The sequence below is a fragment of the Anoplophora glabripennis genome, unplaced genomic scaffold (assembly GCF_000390285.2).
Source record: "Anoplophora glabripennis isolate ALB-LARVAE unplaced genomic scaffold, Agla_2.0 scaffold50, whole genome shotgun sequence".
Lineage (NCBI taxonomy): Eukaryota > Metazoa > Arthropoda > Insecta > Coleoptera > Cerambycidae > Anoplophora > Anoplophora glabripennis.
The window spans coordinates 242,894-263,908 of NW_019416330.1; the positions used below are offsets into that span (position 1 = coordinate 242,894).

General features: G+C 32.7%; 1 protein-coding gene across 2 annotated transcripts; it reads left to right on the forward strand.

The window, feature by feature from the left end:
• Window positions 1-7,230: 7,230 nt before the first annotated feature.
• LOC108914408 (prostaglandin reductase 1-like) lies at window positions 7,231-19,428 on the forward strand. Of its 2 annotated transcripts, XM_018720231.2 has the most exons (7): window positions 7,231-7,317; window positions 11,522-11,628; window positions 15,517-15,619; window positions 16,163-16,342; window positions 18,548-18,821; window positions 18,950-19,049; window positions 19,171-19,428. In XM_018720231.2, the coding sequence occupies exons 3-7, from the start codon at window positions 15,558-15,560 to the stop codon at window positions 19,398-19,400; spliced, it is 846 nt and encodes a 281-aa protein (XP_018575747.1). In that variant the 5' UTR covers window positions 7,231-7,317; window positions 11,522-11,628; window positions 15,517-15,557; the 3' UTR covers window positions 19,401-19,428. The 2 variants fall into 2 exon arrangements, with proteins under 2 accessions (XP_018575747.1, XP_018575740.1); XM_018720224.2 differs by lacking the exons at window positions 7,231-7,317; window positions 11,522-11,628 and adding an exon at window positions 12,803-12,975.
• The last annotated feature ends 1,587 nt before the right edge of the window (window positions 19,429-21,015 follow it).

Consider the following 21,015-nt stretch of genomic DNA (forward strand, 5'->3'; position numbering starts at 1 on the left):
GGAAAAGTTTGGTGTAAATGCTCTCTAACGGCCATGGAAAAATGAGCTGGAGCACCATCATGCTGGAACCACATTTGTTGCCTCTGATTCAAAGGAATGTCTTCCAAAAACTCATACAGTGTGTTCTGCAGAAAGTTGAGGTAAGCAGCGCCTGTTAATCGGTTTGGTAAAACAACAGGACCTAGAAACCTGTCACCTACAATACCCATCCAAATGTTTAATGAAAAACGTTCCTGATGTCCAGATTCTATTAGAGCATGAGGATTTTCGTCGGCCCAAATATGCGTATTGTGAAAATTAAACATTCCATATCTCCGCAACCGTTACACACTATATTTTCTTTGAAATCTGAACCTTACATCAAATCGCAAACAAACAAATATTTAAAATATGAATCTATTATCTTCTGCAACAATACAATGTAGCAAAATCTTTTGATATGCAAAAACAGATTCAACCGTATATATTTGTTATTTCTGTTTACATACATTACTTATTAAGTTCATTTCCAAACACGGCGAGCTATATCAACAAATCCAATAGAACGCACGTAACGTAATCGTCACTTCCACCTACCTCTTTGGCGCGAGTTAAGCGTCTTACGCCCATATGGTCAAGTTAAGTAGCCAGACGGAGTCTGTGGCGTCATAAAGGTAACCACCATGTGCCGTATAATTTATTTTTATGGACCCCCAAAGAATCCCCTGCAGCTGATAGAGGGACCTCGTAATTATGCCCGGGATTGTTACGCTGACGTGAAGGAGATTTACGTGCGTCAGGGTCAGACGCTATTATTAAAGTACTGTTAGGAATTACGGAGATCGTAGATAAAGGCAAATTGGATGTTTTCTAGCTTCTCCCCACAGCAGAGATTGGACGCAAGAAAGAGTATTGTCTGAAATAAGTTGTTTGTGGCATATTATACATTTTCTTTTCGTTTAACTGATATTTGCCACCTGTGAAAAGAAAACCAATTACACAAAGTCTTCACAATAAAAGTATCGGTTAACAGTTTTTTTTTTGTGAAATTGTTTCTGTTTCACTAAAAATTTCACTTAAAAATACGAGTTAGCAGAATACATAATTATAAGCACGGAAAACTATCTGCCTCAATTGTTATAAACACATTCGCGGTCGGTTTCAATTTGTGTAGGTGATTTATATGAACACCCTCAAAAAACTTACTTTTGGCATGTGATAGATAAATCGGTATCTTTAGATACATTCTGCAGAGTGTCCGGATGCGAATGGGCCATACATCAAGAGTGGCTTTCTTGGGTGAAAATAAACTGATCTTAGGCTAAACTTCAGGGGGCAGTACATACACTTAGTACAAAAAAGTCGAGTACAGATAGATGAGGTCAAAATAATATCAGTTCTTCATACAAATTTTTTTCATACGGGCCTTTGTTAACAAGTTACGGGCCTTCAACGGTGAAAATTAGAAAGTTATTTTTATTTACAGTCTCTAAACCATTAACATCGCCATGATGCAAATTTGGTGATCGATACAGCTTGTTTTTGATGTCATTATGTCCAGAATGCCAGGGACGGACTATGCACAATGGATAACAACCCAGAGTTTTTGCATGAACGACGATCTCAATCTGCTTGTATCAAAAATAAGTTCCCTGAAGAATTGCTAACGATAATACCCTCTTGGTTCAACTCGGTAAAATGAACAGTTTAAGAAATATTTGTCATTTTATGTCACAACGCACATCGTGCGGCGCCTCCACCATTTTTTGTTTTTTTTTTAATTGCACTTAATTAGTATGTTAGAAGCCTACATATTTTTAAAATAAGGGTCTAGAAAATCTTACTGCCTGCTAGTGTAATTTTCACTAACAAAATTTGACAAACACACTTACACAACACAAAATAGAAAAATAAAATAAAGTTAAAAAAATAATTTTAAAGAAAGAAAACTATCAAAATGCGTTGTCAACATGCACACCTTCCGCCTCCACACACTTCCTAAGACTACGATTGTTATTTGTTTGTACACGAAAAAGCAATTCTGGGGTAATAATTTAATAGGTCCAGACATTTTTGAAGAACGTCTGAATGGACATCGATATTTAGAATTTTTGCAAAATAATTTGCAGACACTTGTTCCATTAGACACCTGAAGAAACGTTTAGTTCATGCATGATGGAGCTCCCCCTCATTTTAATATTGATGTTTATTGATTATTATTTATCCATTGTGTTTAATAATAAATGGATTGGGAGAGAAGACCCAATTTCATGACCACCACATTCTCCAGATTTTAACCCGATGGACTTCTTCCAACGGAAAGTTTAGTGTACGCAACCCCAGTACAGACAAGGGATGAATTGCTACAAAGAATTAATTTCCATTGTGATGAAATTAGACATACCCCAGAAATGCTTTTTTATGTACGAACAATAACATTCGTAGACTTAGGAAATGTGTGGAGGTGAAAAGTGCCCATATTGAAAATGTATTTTGATAGTTTTCTTTCTTTTTAAATTATTTTTAATTTACTTTAACTTATTATCGTTTTGTTTTTATATTTTGTGTTATGTGTAAAGTGTGTTTGACAAATTTTGTTAGTGAAAATTACATTAGCAGACAGTAAAATTTTCTAGGTTCCTATTTTAAAAATATTTACGATTCTAACATAGTAATTACATCCAATAAAAAATTAAAAACAAAAAATGGTGGAGGCGCCACTCGATGTGCGCTGTGACATAAAATCACAAATACTTCTTAAACTGTTAATTTTACCGAGTTGAACCAAAATTGTATTATCGCTAGCAAATTATTCAGGGAACTTATTTTTGATACAGGAAAATTGCGATCGTCTTTTATGCAAAAATTCTGGGTTATTATCCATTGGGCACAGTCCGTCCCTGTTGTTCTGGGCACAATGAAGTTTTACTTACATCAAAAACGAGCTGTACGCATGTGTTATCGATCACCAAATTTGCAGCATGCTGAAGGTAATACTTTAGAAACTGTAAATAAAAATAACTTTTTAATGTTCACTTTTTAGGGCCCGTAACTTGTTAACGAAGGTCTGTATGAAAAAAACTTATATGAAGAACTGATATTATTTTGACCTCGTCTATCTGTACTCGACTTTTTTGTATACAGGGTGTCCCAGAATAACGTGTACAACGGAAGACCACAGATTTGTGGACTCAAAATAGGCATGCAGATTGAAGCTAATTCACATATATCCGAAATCGCTTCGTTTGGCCGCTAGATGGCCTCAAAGTTCGCGAAATTTTTTTGGGTTTTGTAAATAACACGAATACGTATTATTCGATTTTGATTATTTTTGGGGTATGGACTTTTGCTTTCAATCTACCCATTTTGGTATTATATAGAGTGTTTTTTAAAACTTACAACTCCTTTTCGCGAACTTTGAGGCCATCTAACGGCCAAACGAAGCGATCTCGGATACAGGCGAATTAGTTTAAATCTGCCTATATTGAGTCCACGAATCTGTGGTCTTCCGTTGGGTACGTTATTCTAGGACACCCTGTGTTTATCGACTAAAAACTATTGCAATATTACTTAAGAAATTGAAAACCATTGTACACAGATCAGGCAGTGACATAGTGGTGTACATTAGTTAGCCTTAAACGATGTTAAACATTACACTTGTATAAAAAGAATTCCTGTTCAAACAAATATTTTAACAATTTTATTTTATAATATTGAAAATTCGGTATACGTACTAAAAATTACATAAACAAGATATAAATAAAATGCGTGACCAAATTTAAATGGCAGATTCTACGTCAGATGGTCAAAGGATTGGTTCTAATAAGCCTACAGCAATAAATAATTCGGAAATGTATATTTTTCTCTCGATAAATAAAAACTCATCTAAACATACGATTCTCAGGATATCTTCGTTGGTAACAGCATCTCTGTTTCCATTACAAAATCCCTAAACAAAAATAATGCATTTTAGATTAACGAAAACAGAAAATACACTAACAATGGTAATTAATAAACATAATAAGAGGAAGTACTAGGTGTTCTCTAACATATGTTAATAACAAGTAAAAATATAAATTGGGTATAACATAAAACGGAAAAAATAAAGTGATAAAAATTGAAGAAAACGACGTCGAGACAATATCGATACTTTTTAATATTTCGGTAGTTATTAGTTTTTTTTTTTTTTTTTTTCATGGGTAGGTATCTAATTTTGTCTTGTTTTGTATAGTTTTAGTTTTTAATTTTGTTTTTAGACATATGTCCATTACTATACGAACTTATTTTGTAAATTCATAAACTTATGATAAAATTTAAATAAACATGGAATTTTCATTCGTATTTATACTTGTTTTATTGTGCATTTAATTAAAAAAAGATATTTTTTCTATAAAAAAATTTTATAACTATTAAACAGTGGCCTGGAAATTGGACGAAATGGTAGATGAATATAATTGAAGCAAGAACTATTTGCAATTAAAAGAGTTTGCTTTAATGTCAAGTATCAAGTCGAGTATTTTTCCACACTTTAAAAATTGCTAGAGTAGTACCAATATACAGGGTGATTCAGAACTTATCCAAAAAAAAAATTCTGGATGTACAGTGGACTCTTACAAATACAATTTTGAAATGAAAAAATTAAAAAGGGCAATTCGAAAATTATTTAAAAATACACTTCTGCACGGCACTGGAAACTGGTCCACTGTAAAACCTGACCTGGAGCAATGCGACCGTCATGGCGACAGTGATAAAAACGGGCAAAACTTGAAAGAATTTCGCAAGGAAAAGAATAAATGGAATATTATAGCACCTATTTTATATCAGCAAACTCAACTGATTTTGTTCAAATTCATTTGTGGTTTTAAATAATAAAATAATTTGACATACCTGATGTTACAACAACTGTTCAAGACATTTGGGTCCGTCTTACTCAGTTTCTATGAACTAACACAAATGCTGTCTTGTTTCACCATAACACAAATGCTTCACCATAATAAAAATGTTCTCTTGCTTCACCATAAACTAAAACGATATCCATCAACTCCAAGTACTAAAAAACTATTCTAAACATCGGATTTCAGTGTTCTGAGTCGCTGAGGCCACGTGGCTCTCCATGCGCATTACGAATGACGCTAGAGACTACAGTTGTCCAGCTATGTAATGGCTGAAAGCACTACAACTTTAATAATTTTTTTCTCGGAAACTATAAGGATTTTACAAATTTTTTTTTACATTATTGACTCCATTTCTCATGCCGAATTTATTCCCAAATTTTTTTGGATAAGTTGTGAATCACCCTGTATAAATAGAATAACGTAAATGATCCTTCCAATTTTAGATCCATATCCACAATTCCATATTTTGCAAAAATTTATGAGTGAAATTGAAAATACAAATTACAAGTTATTTTGACACCCATCGTATTGTGAATTTTAATCAGTATGGTTTTTGCAATGGCTGCTCTACCACATTGTCTATAAACATACTTGTTTCATATATTAATGAAAGTTTTGAAAATGGTAAATATATAGCTACACTTCGACTTAACAAAAGCATTTGATTGTGTATCTCATAATATTCTTGTTAGAAAGCTACAATTTTATGAGTGTACAGTATACAGATGTTGAATTCTTACTTGACAGATAGGCAGCAATTAGTGAGTTCCAATAATGTAAAATCCGACTTGAAAACTGTTAAACATGGAGTACCCCAGGGATCAATACTGGGGCTTATACTATTTCTAACCTATATTAATGACCTATTTAACTCATTGGATAATGATGTACTAGGAATTTTGTTTGCTGATTACACATGTCTGTCAGTAAGAAGTAAAATACTCTTAGATTTAATTAATACAATCCCTCAAACTCAGTTAATGAATGATTTACAGCCAATAAGCTTTGCTTAAATATATCTAATTGTAAATCCGAGACCACATTTTCAATGCAATGAGAGATTGAGTATGAGACTCTCTGAGGCTGTTAAATTTTTGGGAGTTTATTCTAGATTGACTTGGGAACATCATACCAATTATATTTGCAAGAAAATGTCGAAGAACATGTGCTTACTTCGTAGCAGAGCAAGTAAGGTCTCAGTGAACAGCATATTATGATTATATTCATTCTCACATATCATATGCACTTATTGTGTGGGGTCATGCTACTTCTGCTCTGGATGTGTTCGTACAGCAGAGAAAAGCAATTACGAGTATCTCTTAGTTATAGAGATGACTGCAAAAATCAATTTATTAAATTAAATATTCTAACAGTTCCATCAATACATAAATAATAACTTAAATATTGAAGACTAGAAGTGAAGCTCACACTCATAATGTTAGATTAAGGATAACCTTAAAAATCTGAATTTCAAACAATTTAAAAACAAAATGAAAAAATATCTTTTACAAATTGCCTTTTATAACATTGAACAGTTTTTGGCAAGGATTTTAGCCATATTTTAATTTATAGTTCTTTTTTAATTGTGTTACTTTTATATTACTTTTGTATTTTAATTTATATAATTTCTATCTCATTTTAAACCATTTACTCGTATTATTGTACGGTCTATATGATACTGTTACTTTGATATTTTTTTTTGTTTGAATACTAATTATGTTCTGTCTTAAACACTCTTACATTTTTGATTTATATTTTAGACAATTATTAGTCTATGAAGTTACGCATGTGTTGCATAGCTACATTTTTGATACCAAAGAACGTTGTTCTACTTGATATGATTTTTATAAAGATATTCTGATTATGACTTATTTGATTGAACTTAATACTTTTAAAAGATAATAATAAAATATATATTTAAAAAAAACAGCATGATTTCCTTCACATTATCTAATATCAATGGAACAACCAACAAATTATTTACAACTATTACATTTCTCAAGGTGAATAATTTTTATCTTTTAAATCTGTATAGATAAGTACACAGTGGCACGCTACTCATTATCAAAACGGGCATTTCCATAAATTTTTTTCAAGGTGGGGCCTGAGAACTTTTTAAAATTACAATAATAGAATAAACGACATTTTTTATGACATCAACATGTATAATATTCTGCATTTTGTATGAAGGTCACATATTCGAATTTGTCTAGAGACTCGTAAAAGTACTTATAGTATAACACGCCACTGTAGGTAGATACTACAACTGATAACAAATTTGTCAGTCACGATTTCATTTTTACTTAATCATTCTACTTATTATAGTTGGTTGCGTTAATACATATTATATATATATTATTAAAAATAGTCAAGGCGAAGGTTTTCGTTTTCGAGAAGTTGTTGAAAATTATAGAGGAAGAACTGCCACCCATACAAAACGGAGGTAAGTATCAAAAATACACATTATGCGTATCGCTCATTATTTATTTAGCTAAACTTGTCGATATAATCGCATAAATTAGATATTTTTTAAAACTGAGTTTAACAAACAGAGTCAGTCGTACGCAGCATTTGATGAAATATAAAATAATAATAAAAGGAGGAGGGCCCCTAAGGCCGGTTTTTGGCCTAATTGTGTGCATATTTGATTAGCCACTTTGAACTTCGTGGTTCTGAATTCAAAATTGTAATCAGTGATCCAAGAACGTTTTTATAAACAAATATTTGAGGATTATGAAGATCTTTTTAATTTTTTGTCCGCCATATGGAATACGTCATTTTGAATTTCGTATTTCTGCTTTCAGATTCGTAATCAGAGACCTAAGAAAACCCACTACACAAAAATTCGTGCATTTTAAAGACATTTCAATTTTTTTGTCCGCCATTTTGAATTTCGTGATTTAGAGTCCAGATTCGTAATCATAGACCCAAAATACCCCAATACAAAAAAATTCATGCATTTTGAAGACATTTCAATTTTCTTGTCCGCCATATAGGATCCGCCATTTTGAATTTCGTTATTCTGAGACCAGATTCGTGATCAGCGACCCTAAAAAAACTGTTCATGTGTAAGATTCAAAGGAATTGAATGTCTTTCGCATCTCTAAGGATTCCTCTAAATAGGGTGGAAACGATTCAGTATTGCTAGTAGGTACTAAAAAAATTTTTCAGATTTTTTCAGCCAAATATAAATTAGGCCAAAAACCGGCCTTAGGGGCCCTCCTCCTTTCATGCTCTTTGTAATTCATTTTATCGTTTGAAAGAAACAAAAAGAAAGATGATGTAATTTTTCTACCCTAGTGCGAAAGTAACTTTTTAATCCAGTATCTACCTAATTGTTGTATATATTTAAATTGGCAATATATTATAGCAAAAATATTGCATGTTTCTGGCACGCGATATGTAGGTATGTACAGGGTGTTCTCAAAAAGCGTGGCGAACCAAATCAATTTTTTTTCTAATTGCGTTTCATTTCGGTTTAAAAAATTTATATGTGTACATTTTATATTTGATTTAACCGTTTATGAAGGAAAGGAAAACACCTGCTCATATTTTTTCTTCTTTTTCAACATGAACGAATAAATGAAAGATGGGAAATTTTAATAGTATCTAACATAATTATTCAAAATGACCTGCATAACCTATAATTTCGTTTTAATTTATTTAAGTATTGCATTTGCGATTATTTCGTGGTCTTCATTTATGGTCAAATCTGTTCAGAGTATTTAAATCAGGGTTATTTGCAGGCCACTGAATATGGTCAGATCTACCTAGCTTTAAATTAATTGTAGTGAGTAATAAGTTCATTATTATTGACTTTTTGTTGGTTCTCACAATGCTAGAATACTTTTATTCGAATAATGTATCTCTTCCAAGCGACAAGATTTATCAAAGTTTAGGAAGAGCAAGAAAAGTTTTAGATTCGAAGTCTGTGCAATATGATATGATGATATACGTTTTCAAATTAAATGGTAAAAAAATTGGTATGGGGTTGAGTGAGTCTCCACAAATTATCATCTTGCGAAACCTCAATGACCTCACGGGAAATTACAGAAACAGGAAATGACTCGTGCAGTAATTGAATTGTTTCTCGGGCTCTGGTACTGTCTCGTTGAAACCACATGTCGTCGACATCTATATCTTGCAATTTAGGCTCAAAAAACTGGATTATCATGTCATCATTAACTGTTGTCGCCGGATAAGCAGCATTTTCGAAGAATATTGGTCCGATGATGCCTCCAGACCAAAATCCACACCCAACAGTGAATATTTCGAGTTTCCACCACCAAGAATGGCGGTGACAACATTTTTAATATCAAGGCTATGTTTCGCATTGTGTTAACTACATCCTGTCCAAATTTGGTTAGTGCAACTTTCTCGGTTTCGAAAATTCGATACCTATGCATGTTTTCAACCAAAAAAATAGAATAATTCCAAATATTTCGAATTTTTACCACCAAGAACGATGGTGACAACATTTTTAACATCAAAGCCATGTTTCTCATTGTATTAGTTACGCCCTGTCCAAATTTGGTTAGTGTAACTGTCTCGGTTTCGAAAATTCGATACCTATGTATGTTTTCAACCAAAAAATTGAGTAATTCCAAATATTTCGAATTTTTACCACCAAGAACGGCGGTGGCAATGTTTTTAACATAAAAACTATGTTTCGCATTGTATTAGCTACGCCCCGTCCAAATTTGGTTAGTGCAACTGTCTCGGTTTCGAAAATTCGATACCTATGTATGTTTTCCGTCACGAAAATTGATTAATTCCAAATATTTCAAATTTTCACCTACTTGAAACATATTTGTGAAGTGGACATATTCTCTTCTCTCTTTTCGCATTCATTTCTAGTTACTCACCAGCGAAAATCGACTTTCGCTGCACAAATTTATTATCCATAATTTGCCCGTAATGATAAAATCGCCCGAATAAATCACGACTTAACGTTTTATTAAGCCCGGTTGAGGCCGCATGCAGCCGAGCCTATGGCCCTGCTACAAAATAAACGAAGCCGGAGCTAGGGTTCACACTCTGTAGACACAATGCGGTCGTTACTCATGTAAATCAACACCTTTGTGGAACTCCTAGCCAAGCCCGTGAGGTTGTAATGCAAATTAGAACAAAAATAGTCGCTTGAATGAGGCATATCGGTCTGCTAATTAACCCTTACACTCGAAGGTGTCTGTAAAAAACATGGAACGGAAACTGTTGGGTTGAGGCGATCGCAAGCCTGCTCTTTTAGGCTTAGAATACAGGGTGTAATAAAATGATGAAAAATTTTCGTGGATTGAATTAATTTAAATTTTATTTTTACATTTTGCTTTTATTAAAAACAATTTTTTCTTATTTATTAATTTGAGGATTTTGAAAAAAAAAATAATGAGACTCCTGTACCAAAAAGACGAGCCAAGGGTTATTTTTTATGAAAATACAAAATACACATCACTATGTATCGCGTACTTCAACAAGACATTTCGAAAATCAATCTGTTTTCGTTATTAGGTCAATCAATAGAGGTTTTGTTTGTGACAAAAATACTATAGTAGCAAACGGACTGTGCCATCATATAAAAGACAATCTGTAAATATATGCTTATATGTTTCCTACTCAAATTTACCATTAATTAATTTTTTATAAAACGCATTTTTTTAGTTTTTTGCTTATAAAACCTATACTAACGAAGCAATCTGAATGCTATAAAGAGACAATTTGTAGAGAACCGAAATAAGAATAAAACTAGATGTCGATCGATCCGATCGGATAATTAGAAACGAGGAAAATTAATTACTCCGACATTTTTTCAGTTGTAGAGTTGATCCTGTATACAAATGTAATGAAGTGTGCACAAAGCAGGCGCTGTCGCATCATTAGTTTTGGCACAATTGTATAATTTGAATTTTTTGCTGCATTATTTTGCAATGTTTCTGAATGCGTTGGAGGTGGACCAATTTTAATTTTTCAGCCGGATTTTAAAAGTAGGAGTATGATACTACAAAACGTATATTCTGATTTTAAGATAAAATGATGCGAAATAGGTGAAAAATTCCTCCAAACGGCCGTTTGTGCGTACGCGGTCGAGTAGTGGGGGATAGTATTCAGATTGCTTCGTTAGTTTAGGTTTTATAAGTAAAAAAACTAAAAAAAAAATGCTTTTTTTACACAAACTTTCATCTTCTTGTCTTACGTTATCTTCTTTTGTTTGGAAACTGATAATGCGCATGACCGATTATTATTGTTATTATTGTTATTATTGTTATTATTGTTATTATTATTATTATTATTATTATTATTATTATTATTATTATTATTATTATTATTATTATTATTATTATTATTCTGCTCCTCCTCCTCCTCCTTCGTCTTCTTCTTCTTCTTCTTCTCTGTTCTAAATTCTAAATCTAACTATGTTCCCAATTATTCTAACATAACACCTAACCTAAAAATATTATTTGTGGTTGAAATTTTCTGGCGGTATTATATTAATTTAATATGGATATAAATATTCAGCTGGTAGCGATGATGTTGATGGCAGACACTGCCACTATATTGGTATTGACCGTAAAACGAAAAAGTGAAATTCACAGAACTTGCAAAAAAGCTGCGATTTGATTGGTTCATTCTTATTTTTCATTTTATTTTAGTCACCTGTATAAACCAATGTTTTCTGCCTTTTGTTAAGTAAGAATTTTGAGAAGCCGAGCGCAGCATAGGCACTATGACGTCACATCGCTCCCTTCTCCTGGCTACGGTAAGTACTGCTTGATGCAATTGGTTTGAAACCTCTATATTAAAAAATGGCACAGATAAGGACCCTAGTTACCGTTTTTTTTTTGTTTTTTTTATTAATAACTTTTTTATTTTGCTACTTCTGAAATTTACACAGACGTGAGATAATGTAATTACCTTTCGATCAAATTTATTATTTTAAAAAAAAATGTTTATCATTGTAGCAAATTGCCTCAGGAATAAAATCGATAAGTAGAACTCATGTCGATTAGAGGCTTATTTTCAGAGATATAAGCGAAAAACTGAAAAAAGGGGCATTTCTTTTTTGTTATAAACAATATGACGCTCGATCTCTACAAATACACAAATTTAGGCTTTTATTCTATGTATTTCTTACTTAATTCTAAGCACATAAAATTGGATTTAGGCCCGATTTTTGAAACAGGCGTGTGTTTGGTCTAATTCGCTCGGATTAAAGAACAAGTTGCATGTAAATTAGAGGGTGTCTTGCCACCTTAGAGCGCGGGAATAACAATAAAAGGTATTTCTTTGCAAGAATATTTTATTTATTGACCTTAATATCTCAGGAGATAACATTTTTAATTTATTTTAGACAATTATTAGTCTATGAAGTTACACATGTGTTGTATACCTACATTTTTGATATCAAACAACGTTGTTCTACTTGATTTGATATGATTTTTATAAAGATATTTTTTTGAACTTATTTGATTTAATCTTAATACTTTTAAAAGATAATAATAAAATACATATTTATACAAAAAACAGCATGATTTACTTCACATTATCTCATATCAATGGAACAATCAACAAATTATTTACAACTATGTGACATTTCTCAAGGTGAACAATTTTTATCTTTTAAATCTGTAAGTACACAGTGGCGCGTTACTCATTGTCAAGACGAGCATTTCCACTAATTTTTTCAAGGTGGGGCCTGATAACTATTTAAAATTACAAGAATAGAATAAACGGCATTTCTTATGAGATCAACATGTATAATAGAATACTCTGGATTTTGTATGAAGGTCACAAATTCTAATTTGTCTAGAGAGTCATAAAAGTAGGTATAGTCTTTAACTATATACAGTGTATATAGTCAAGGGTATAGTATAACACGCCACTGTAGGTAAATACTTCTACAACTGATAACTTTGTCAGTCACGATTTCATTTTTACTGAATCATTCTGCCTATTATAGTTGGTTGTGTTAATACATATTATATAATTAAACTATCAAAAATGGTCAAGGCGAAAGTTTTCGTTTTCGAGAAGTTGTTTGACGGACTTCCAAAAGAAGACGATTTAAAAATTATAGAGGAAGAATTGCCACCCATACAAAATGGAGGTAGGTGTCAAAAATACATGTCATTATTTATTTAGCTAAACGTGGTTGATGTGATCGCATAAATTAGATATTTTTTAATACTGAGTTTAACAAACAGTGTCAGTCATAGCCATAAGGGAATCAGTAAAGCATTTTATGAAATAAAAAAAAATATATTAAAATTGCATGCTTTTTATAATTCAATTTATCGTTTGAAAGAAAGATGATGTAATTTTTCTACCTTAGTGCAAAATTAACTTTTTACATTACTTATAATACGAGTATAATATTTTCCTGATAGCAACTACGTGATATCAGATCATTTCATTACAATATCGTTTGAAAGAAAGATAATGTAATTTTTCTACCCAAGTGCAAAAGTAACTTTTTACATTACTTATAATATAATATTTTCCTGATAGCAACTACGTGATATCAGATCATTTCATTACAATATCGTTTGAAAGAAAGATAATGTAATTTTTCTACCCTAGTGCAAAAGTAACTTTTTACATTACTTATAATATAATTTTTTCCTGATAGCAACTACGTGATATAAGATTATTTCATCACAATATCGTTTGAAAGAAAGAAAAAGAAAGATGATGTAATTTTTCTACCTTAGTGCAAAAGTAACTTTTTACATTACTTATAATTTCCTGATATTTCCTGATGGCAACTGCGTTATATCAGATTATTTCATCACAATATTGTTTGAAAGAAAGAAAAAGAAAGATGATGTAATTTTTCTACCCCAGTGCAAAAGTAACTTTTTACTTCACTTATAATAGAGTATCATTTTTTCCCGATAGCAACTACGTTATATCAGATCATTTCATCATAATATCGTTTGAAATAAAGATGATGTGATTTTTCTACTCTAGTGCAAAGGTAACTTTTTACACTACTTATAATACGAGTTTAATTTTTTCCTGGTAGCAACTACGTGATATTAGATCATTTCATCACAATTATCGTTTGAAAGAAAAATGATATAATTTTTCTACCCTACTGCAAAAGTAACTATTTACAGTACTTATAATACGAGTATCATTATTTCCTGATAACAACTACGTGATATCAGATGATTTTATCACAATACTGTTTGAAAGAAAGATGATGTAACTTTTCTACCCTAATGCAAAAGTAACTTTTTACATTACTTATAATACGTATATCATTTTTTCCTTATAGCAACTACGTGATATCAGATTATTTCATCACAATATCGTTTGAAAGAAAGATGATATAATTTTTCTACGGTAGTGCAAAAGTAACTTTTTACATTACTTATAATATCATTTTTTCCTGATAACAACTACGTGATATCAGATTATTTAATCACAACATCGATTGAAAGAAAGAAAAAGAAATATGATGTAATTTTTCTACCATAGTGCAAAAGTAACTTTTTACATTATTTATAATGCGAGTATCATTTTTTCGTGATAGCAACTACGCGATACCAGATTATTTCATCACAATATCGTTTGAAAGAAAGAAAAGAAAGATGATGTAATTTTTCTACCCTAGTACAAAAGTAACTTTTTAATGAAGTATCTACCTCAATGTTGTATATATTTAAATTGGCAATATATTATAGCAAAAATATTGCATGTTTTTGGCATGCGATATGTAGGTATGTCCAGGGAGCTCTCAAAAAGCGTGGCGAATCAAATCAATTTTTTTCTAATCTGCGTTCTTTTCGGTTTTAAAAATGTATGTGTACGTTTTATATTTGATTTAACCGTTTATGAAGTGAAGGAAAACACCCGCCAATTTTTTTCTTCTTTTTCAACTTGAACGAATAAATGAAAGATAGGAAATTTTATTAATGTCTAAAATAAATATTCAAAATGGCCTGCATAACCTATAATTTCGTTTTAATTTATTTATTGCATTTGCGACTATTTCGTCGTCCTCAAATGTGTCCAGAGTATTTAAATCAGGGTTATTTGCAGGCCACTGAATATGGTCAGATCTACCTAACCTTAAATTAAAAGGAGGAGTATTAAATTTATAATCCATTCTTGACTTGGTGGTTCTCACCGTGCTAGAATACTTTAATTCGAATAATGTATTTCTTCAAAACGACAAGATTTATCAAAGTTTGGGAAGAGCAAGTAAAGTTTTAGATTCGAATTGGTAAAAAAATCGGTATGGGGTTGAGTGTGTCTCCACTAATTATCATCTTGCGATACCGCGATGACCTCACGGGAAATTACAGAACCAGCAAATGACTCGTGCAGTAATTGAATTGTTTCTCGGGCTCTTGTTAAAACCACATGTCGTCGACATCCATATCTTGCAATTTAGGCACAAAAAACTAGATTATCATGTCATCATTAACTGTTGTTGCTCGACCAGCAGCATTTTCTAAGAATAATGGTCTAATGATACCTCCAGACCAAGATCCGCACCCAACAGTGACACGTTGTAGATGCATTTGTTTCTCAACAATCACTCGTGGTGAAAATGAGCAGTGATTTTGTCGAAAAATCGGCATAGATACACTTGTTCCACAATCCATTCAATGTAGTTACATATATAACTATTTTACAGAATTTCTTGTCGAAGCTGCCTACCTTAGTGTGGATCCATATATGAGGGTTTACACTGAATTTCATAAAATAGGAGAAACAAATGTAGGATCTCAAGTTGGCAAGTAAGTTTAACGAATTTAGCTTTAATGAAATAAAAGTATTAATATTCTCAATTGACGAATGAAAAAGTTAATTAACGTGAAACGTATTTTCACTAACTATTGAAACTATTAAGTAGGCCCCTTGGTTAATATTTTGGCCTTATATCATAAAATATCACTATCACGGCGACCATACAAAGACCACGAATTCCATGTAAACAAATATCTTACCAAATTAGAGGGCACTAGTGTCCCCACATACCTCGAAATAGTGGTGGGGAAATAAAGAAAGCGGCATGCGGCGGTTTGAATTAAAAATCAATCATGTCGATTTTGTAATGTATTAAAAATTTTAAAATAAATAATGTAGGCTACTTTGAATTAGATAAATAAATCAATACATAATGAGAATATGTCGGTGTACAAGGAACACTAGCGACCCTAACAGTAAATACTATAAGTAATTTCCACTGTTAACTGCATTGACAAATTTTGTCAATTTTACCGTATGAGTTCGTGGTCCTTGTTTAGTCTCCCTAATTAATATAATGACAATGTTTTTAGAATAGTAGAGAGTAAAAATCCAGGATACCCTGTTGGACAATATGTGGTGGGTAATTTTGGTTGGAGAACGCATACGATTTCAAAAGGATTGCAAGATGGACTTGGATTCAAACCAACTTTGGTTCCAAATATTGGCAATTTACCTTTGTCTTTAGCTCTTGGAGTTCTGGGAATGCCAGGGTAAATATTATATGTCTTATATTGTTGAAAGGTACAACTCATATAATAAACATAATCAATGGCGTAACCAAGGGGTGAAGCGAAAGGTCATCTGCAAATTTTGGCTTTGCTCGAAATGAACCGGTTTAATAAATTTTGATAAGAATGCGATTTTAGAAAGTCGGACTAGGAATTGGAAAATAATATTGGTAAAAAATATATATGTAGTTATAAATAACTACAGAATAACTACAGATGCCAAAAATGTGCATGCCATTGTGCATTCGGATAGAAGAATCTGCCTCACCAGACTGTTTACACACAGAATAGACAATAAAAATATAGATTACCCAGGTGTGTTTAGTTTTTCTGCCAACATTTAATATCTTAGATACTTATAGACATATTATTTTACTTAATGATCTTGTGGTTCATTCTGTACTGTTATAGAAGACGTTGAATGTGTAAAGTAAATTGAATTGATAGTTTTTGTTCCGAATAAACTGTATTTTATAATAACATCAACGGAAAATTAACTAACGGAAATCATCTTAGTGTGCTTTGTTTACATTTATTTACTTATTTATTTCATGATCTTTTTGGAATGTTTTCTTGGAGACTGCTTCCTGAGTATCCAACCAAAAGATCACACTCGAACTCCTAGTACGGCTAGCGCTATGGGGGTGGTTTACTAAACATTTTTTTAGAGCAAATTGAAATGAAAAGTTGTAGAGGATCAAATTCTAAGCAACTTTTGCTTATAAAATTTGTTGTATGTCTTATACTTAAAGAGTTACTGCGCATTATGTGACAAAAATTGGGAACGCCGCAGGGGTGGTCTTGTAAACATCTTTTTACAAAAAAATTACCTTCACGAAAGTTGTAGAGGATCAAATTCTGAACAACTTTTCCTTATAAATTTTTTTGTATCTAAAGCAGAGAACGCATTAGGCGATCGCGGTCTCGTCGCATCGCGATCTTTTACAAAATCAGTCGCATTTGGCAATCGTACACAATCCTGCTCGCGCTCATCTTTAAATGGTTGAGGTATTGTTTTAGTAGTTAAAAAATGAGTTATATGGAAGAGGAAGCTCGTCTCGATCGCATACTTCGAGCATATTCCTAGAAGCAGCCTTGAATGCTGAGAAAGCGCGACTGGTGTGCGAGAGAGAAAGGAGAATAAAAGGACATGATATCTCTCTTGCTCCGCGAGCTGATTGGTCGGAGCTTAGGTGCAGGACGTCATTGGCGTGGAGAGGAGCACGCACCGACAAATCCAGCTCGCGGAGCGAGAGAGATAGCATATCCTTTTATTCTCCTTTCTCTCTCGCACACCAGTCGCGCTTTCTCAGCACTGATGGCTGCCTCTAGGAGTATATGCTCGAAGATAGCATCGCGGTCTCCCGAGATTTTTTGGAAAAGATCGGTGGAGAACGCGATGCGAGCGCTACAAGCTCGGGAACGTCTAGTGCAAATGCATTAGAAAACATGGGAAGGAATTCCACCATGCACTCTACACTAGCACGGACCGCGACCGCCTTAATGCGTTCTCTGTTTAATACTACTAGTACTGCTATTTTGGCATTGTCAAAACCGAACGGAGACGATGTGGTGTCGCATCCACTGGACGTTTGTATAAACAGTACACGTTCAGCTATTTTTTTCGAATGTTTGCAACAATTTCTTGAATAAATGAATGAAAACATGAACTGATGCAGCCTGTCAGCTAACACATGACAGCCTAACACCTCTCTCTCTCTCTCTCTCTCATTGTTTCCAACTCTTTGTAAAAACATGTTTACAAGACCACCACTGCAGCGTGCGCAATTTTTTTCATATAATAAGCAGTAACTCGTTAAGTATTATACAAAAAAAAATATAAGGAAAAGTTGTTCAGAATTTTATCCCCTACGATCTAAAAATATGTTTAGAAAACCAGCCCCATAGCACAAGTCGTACCAGGAGATCGAGTGTGAGCTTTTGGTTGGACCCTCAGCAGGCAGTCCCCAAGCAACCCTGAAAAAATCATCCTGTTTGGATTTTTTTTATATAAAATGACATCTTTATTGGGTTATAATTTTGTTATTATGAAACGTCAATGTTGTCAAAGTTTCTAAACTACTGTATAAAAATTTTGTTAAATAAAGAAAATTCCTTGCAGTATATTATGCTGAAACAATGGTAACCTAGTTTAAGTCATTTCATGTGTCATTGTACTGATTGCAGAAATACTGCCTATTTTGGATTTCTTGAAATATGCGCTCCTCAAGCTGGTGAAACTGTAGTTGTAACAGGCGCTGCTGGAGCAGTAGGAAGTCATGTCGGCCAGATAGCGAAAATTAAGGGATGCAAAGTTATCGGTGTCACAGGTTCGGACGAAAAAGGGAAATGGCTAGTGGAAGAACTGGGATTTGATCATTTTATCAATTATAAAACTGCTGATTTGGACAAAGCCTTGGATGAATTAGCGCCAGAAAAAATCGATTGCTATTTTGATAATGTACGCAAATATTTTTTAAATTTTAAAAAGCAAATGTCATTCATACTTGAGTATCTACACATATTCAGTTTTGAATGTATTTAACTTATATATTTATGGAACTGACTAATTATCTTTCTCACTTATAGGTTGGTGGTGAAATTAGTAGTATCATTTTGAGCCACATGAATAGCTTTGGAAGGGTATCTGTATGTGGAGCAATTTCGGGTTACAATAAGGCAGAAAAAGGTAAGAAGATTTTTTAACTCTGATTCCATTCCCAATAAGAAATTATCTATTTAATTTAAATGACTATAACGTTCAATATTGTATTTAAAAAATATAGGTATATGAGAATTTTAATTTGCAGCAAGTATAGTTCAAAGGCTACTGGTTCCTCGCAATCTCACAATGGAAGGGTTTCTTGTCAAGAGATGGGCCAACAGGTGGAATGAAGGTATTCAACAAAATTTGAAGTGGATTAAAGAAGGGAAATTGAAATACCATGAAACAGTTACTGAAGGATTTGAAAATATGTTAAAAGCGTTTATTGACCTGCTCAAAGGGGGGAACGTTGGAAAAGCTATTGTAAAAGTTTAAAAATGTCAATAAACTAAAATATTGGTTTCTTGCTGTTTCATTTAATTTTCAACAATTCATCTTTATAGGAAAATGATATTTACATAAATTAGTATCATATTAAAAAAATTAAGGAGATAATAAACCCAGAAAAAATCCATGTATTAGGAGCGTCTACGAAATTTTTATCTGTGGCAACATAACTTTATTTTAAATCTGTTGCAGTTTTGTCAGCCAATTCTGAAGTAGTTACGGTGGGAATAGTTTTCTAAATTGTCATACAGTATCTATCATTATCAGATCCGGACTATGAATTCCTAGATGAGATAAAATCTATTGCTACCATTAAGCCTTTTTTTGGTAGATTTTGTCGTATGGCAACCATCAGTCCCATCTTGTTGAAATATAAAATCCCCATTAGGGAATAATAAAAGTTCTAAAAAATCTGCCTATTAATGGTTAAAAATCTTATAATGGTAGCTGTAGTACAATTTTTACCAAGGTAAAACCTTTTATTGCAGTAAATTTGTCATTCTAGCTTGGCAAATTTTATGACAATATACAAGAGCTTACATTGATTTATCTTTGTATCACTTTATAAACACTATAACTTGTGACAAAATAGTTCTTTTTACAATTATTGGTTTTGCCTTTGCATAATCAGTATTTTTCTTATAGAAAGTTAAGGAATATCAGTATGTCTTTTACAGTAAAATTATTTTCAAGCCTTAACATACTGTTCTTTGTCTGTAGTGGACGCTGAAGGACCATATTTCTAGCACGGATGCTGTGATTTAGTAGGCAGTGGTTTGAAAGGCATTACATGATATCAGCACATACAGCAAGAATATGAAAACATTTATATTATGAAGACAATATCATATAATAGACCAATCAAGAGAGCATTAAACCAGTGATTTTGTGACAAAAATACTAGTGGCAAACGGACTGTGCCATCATATAAAAGACAGTCTGTAGATATATGCTATTTCCTACTCCAATTAATTAATTTTTTATAAACATTTTTATGCAGAAAAACTAACGAAGCAATCTGAATGCTATAAACAGACATTTTGTAGAGAATTGAAATACGACTAAAACGAGAGGTCGATCGATCCGATCGGATAATTAGAAACGAAGAAAACCCGGAAAATTTAGCGTTTTTTTTTTAAATCATTACTCAGACATTTTTACATACATGCTGACCCTGTGCACAAAAATAGTAGCAGGCGTTGTCGGACCTTTAGTTTTGGCACAATGGGCTCATTCAGCATTTTTTTTTTATTTGCTTAACCGAAAGATATTGCAATTTTAATGTTGTCTGGAAAAAATTTGAATTTTATATCTCATATAAATCATCCAAAAAAAATCATAAATTGGCGCGCTGAGTATCCGCTGAACCAGCGGGAGTGACGTCATCGCATGGGAAACCGATGCCGCATGCATGTTGTCAGTCCGATAGTGTGGTTTTAGTTGCCTGTTAACTTTCGATTGAATACGGTAAGATACCGAATTTTGTTAGCTGTATGGAAGACACAGAACAGAAAAAATTATAAATATTGTATTGTCCCCCAGTGTGAGAGCACGAGAGTGAAGACGCCTAAGAAAATAATCCCCGTAATTCTGTCGTGGGGAT

Bases quoted from the DNA above. Each gene is read 5' to 3' on its own strand.
- LOC108914408 (XM_018720224.2), top strand. From the start codon at position 12,870: ATGGTCAAGGCGAAAGTTTTCGTTTTCGAGAAGTTGTTTGACGGACTT. The intron at 16,343-18,547 runs GTAAATATTATA...TACTGATTGCAG, and splicing joins GGAGTTCTGGGAATGCCAGG to AAATACTGCCTATTTTGGAT. The intron at 19,050-19,170 runs GTAAGAAGATTT...TTTAATTTGCAG, and splicing joins TTACAATAAGGCAGAAAAAG to CAAGTATAGTTCAAAGGCTA.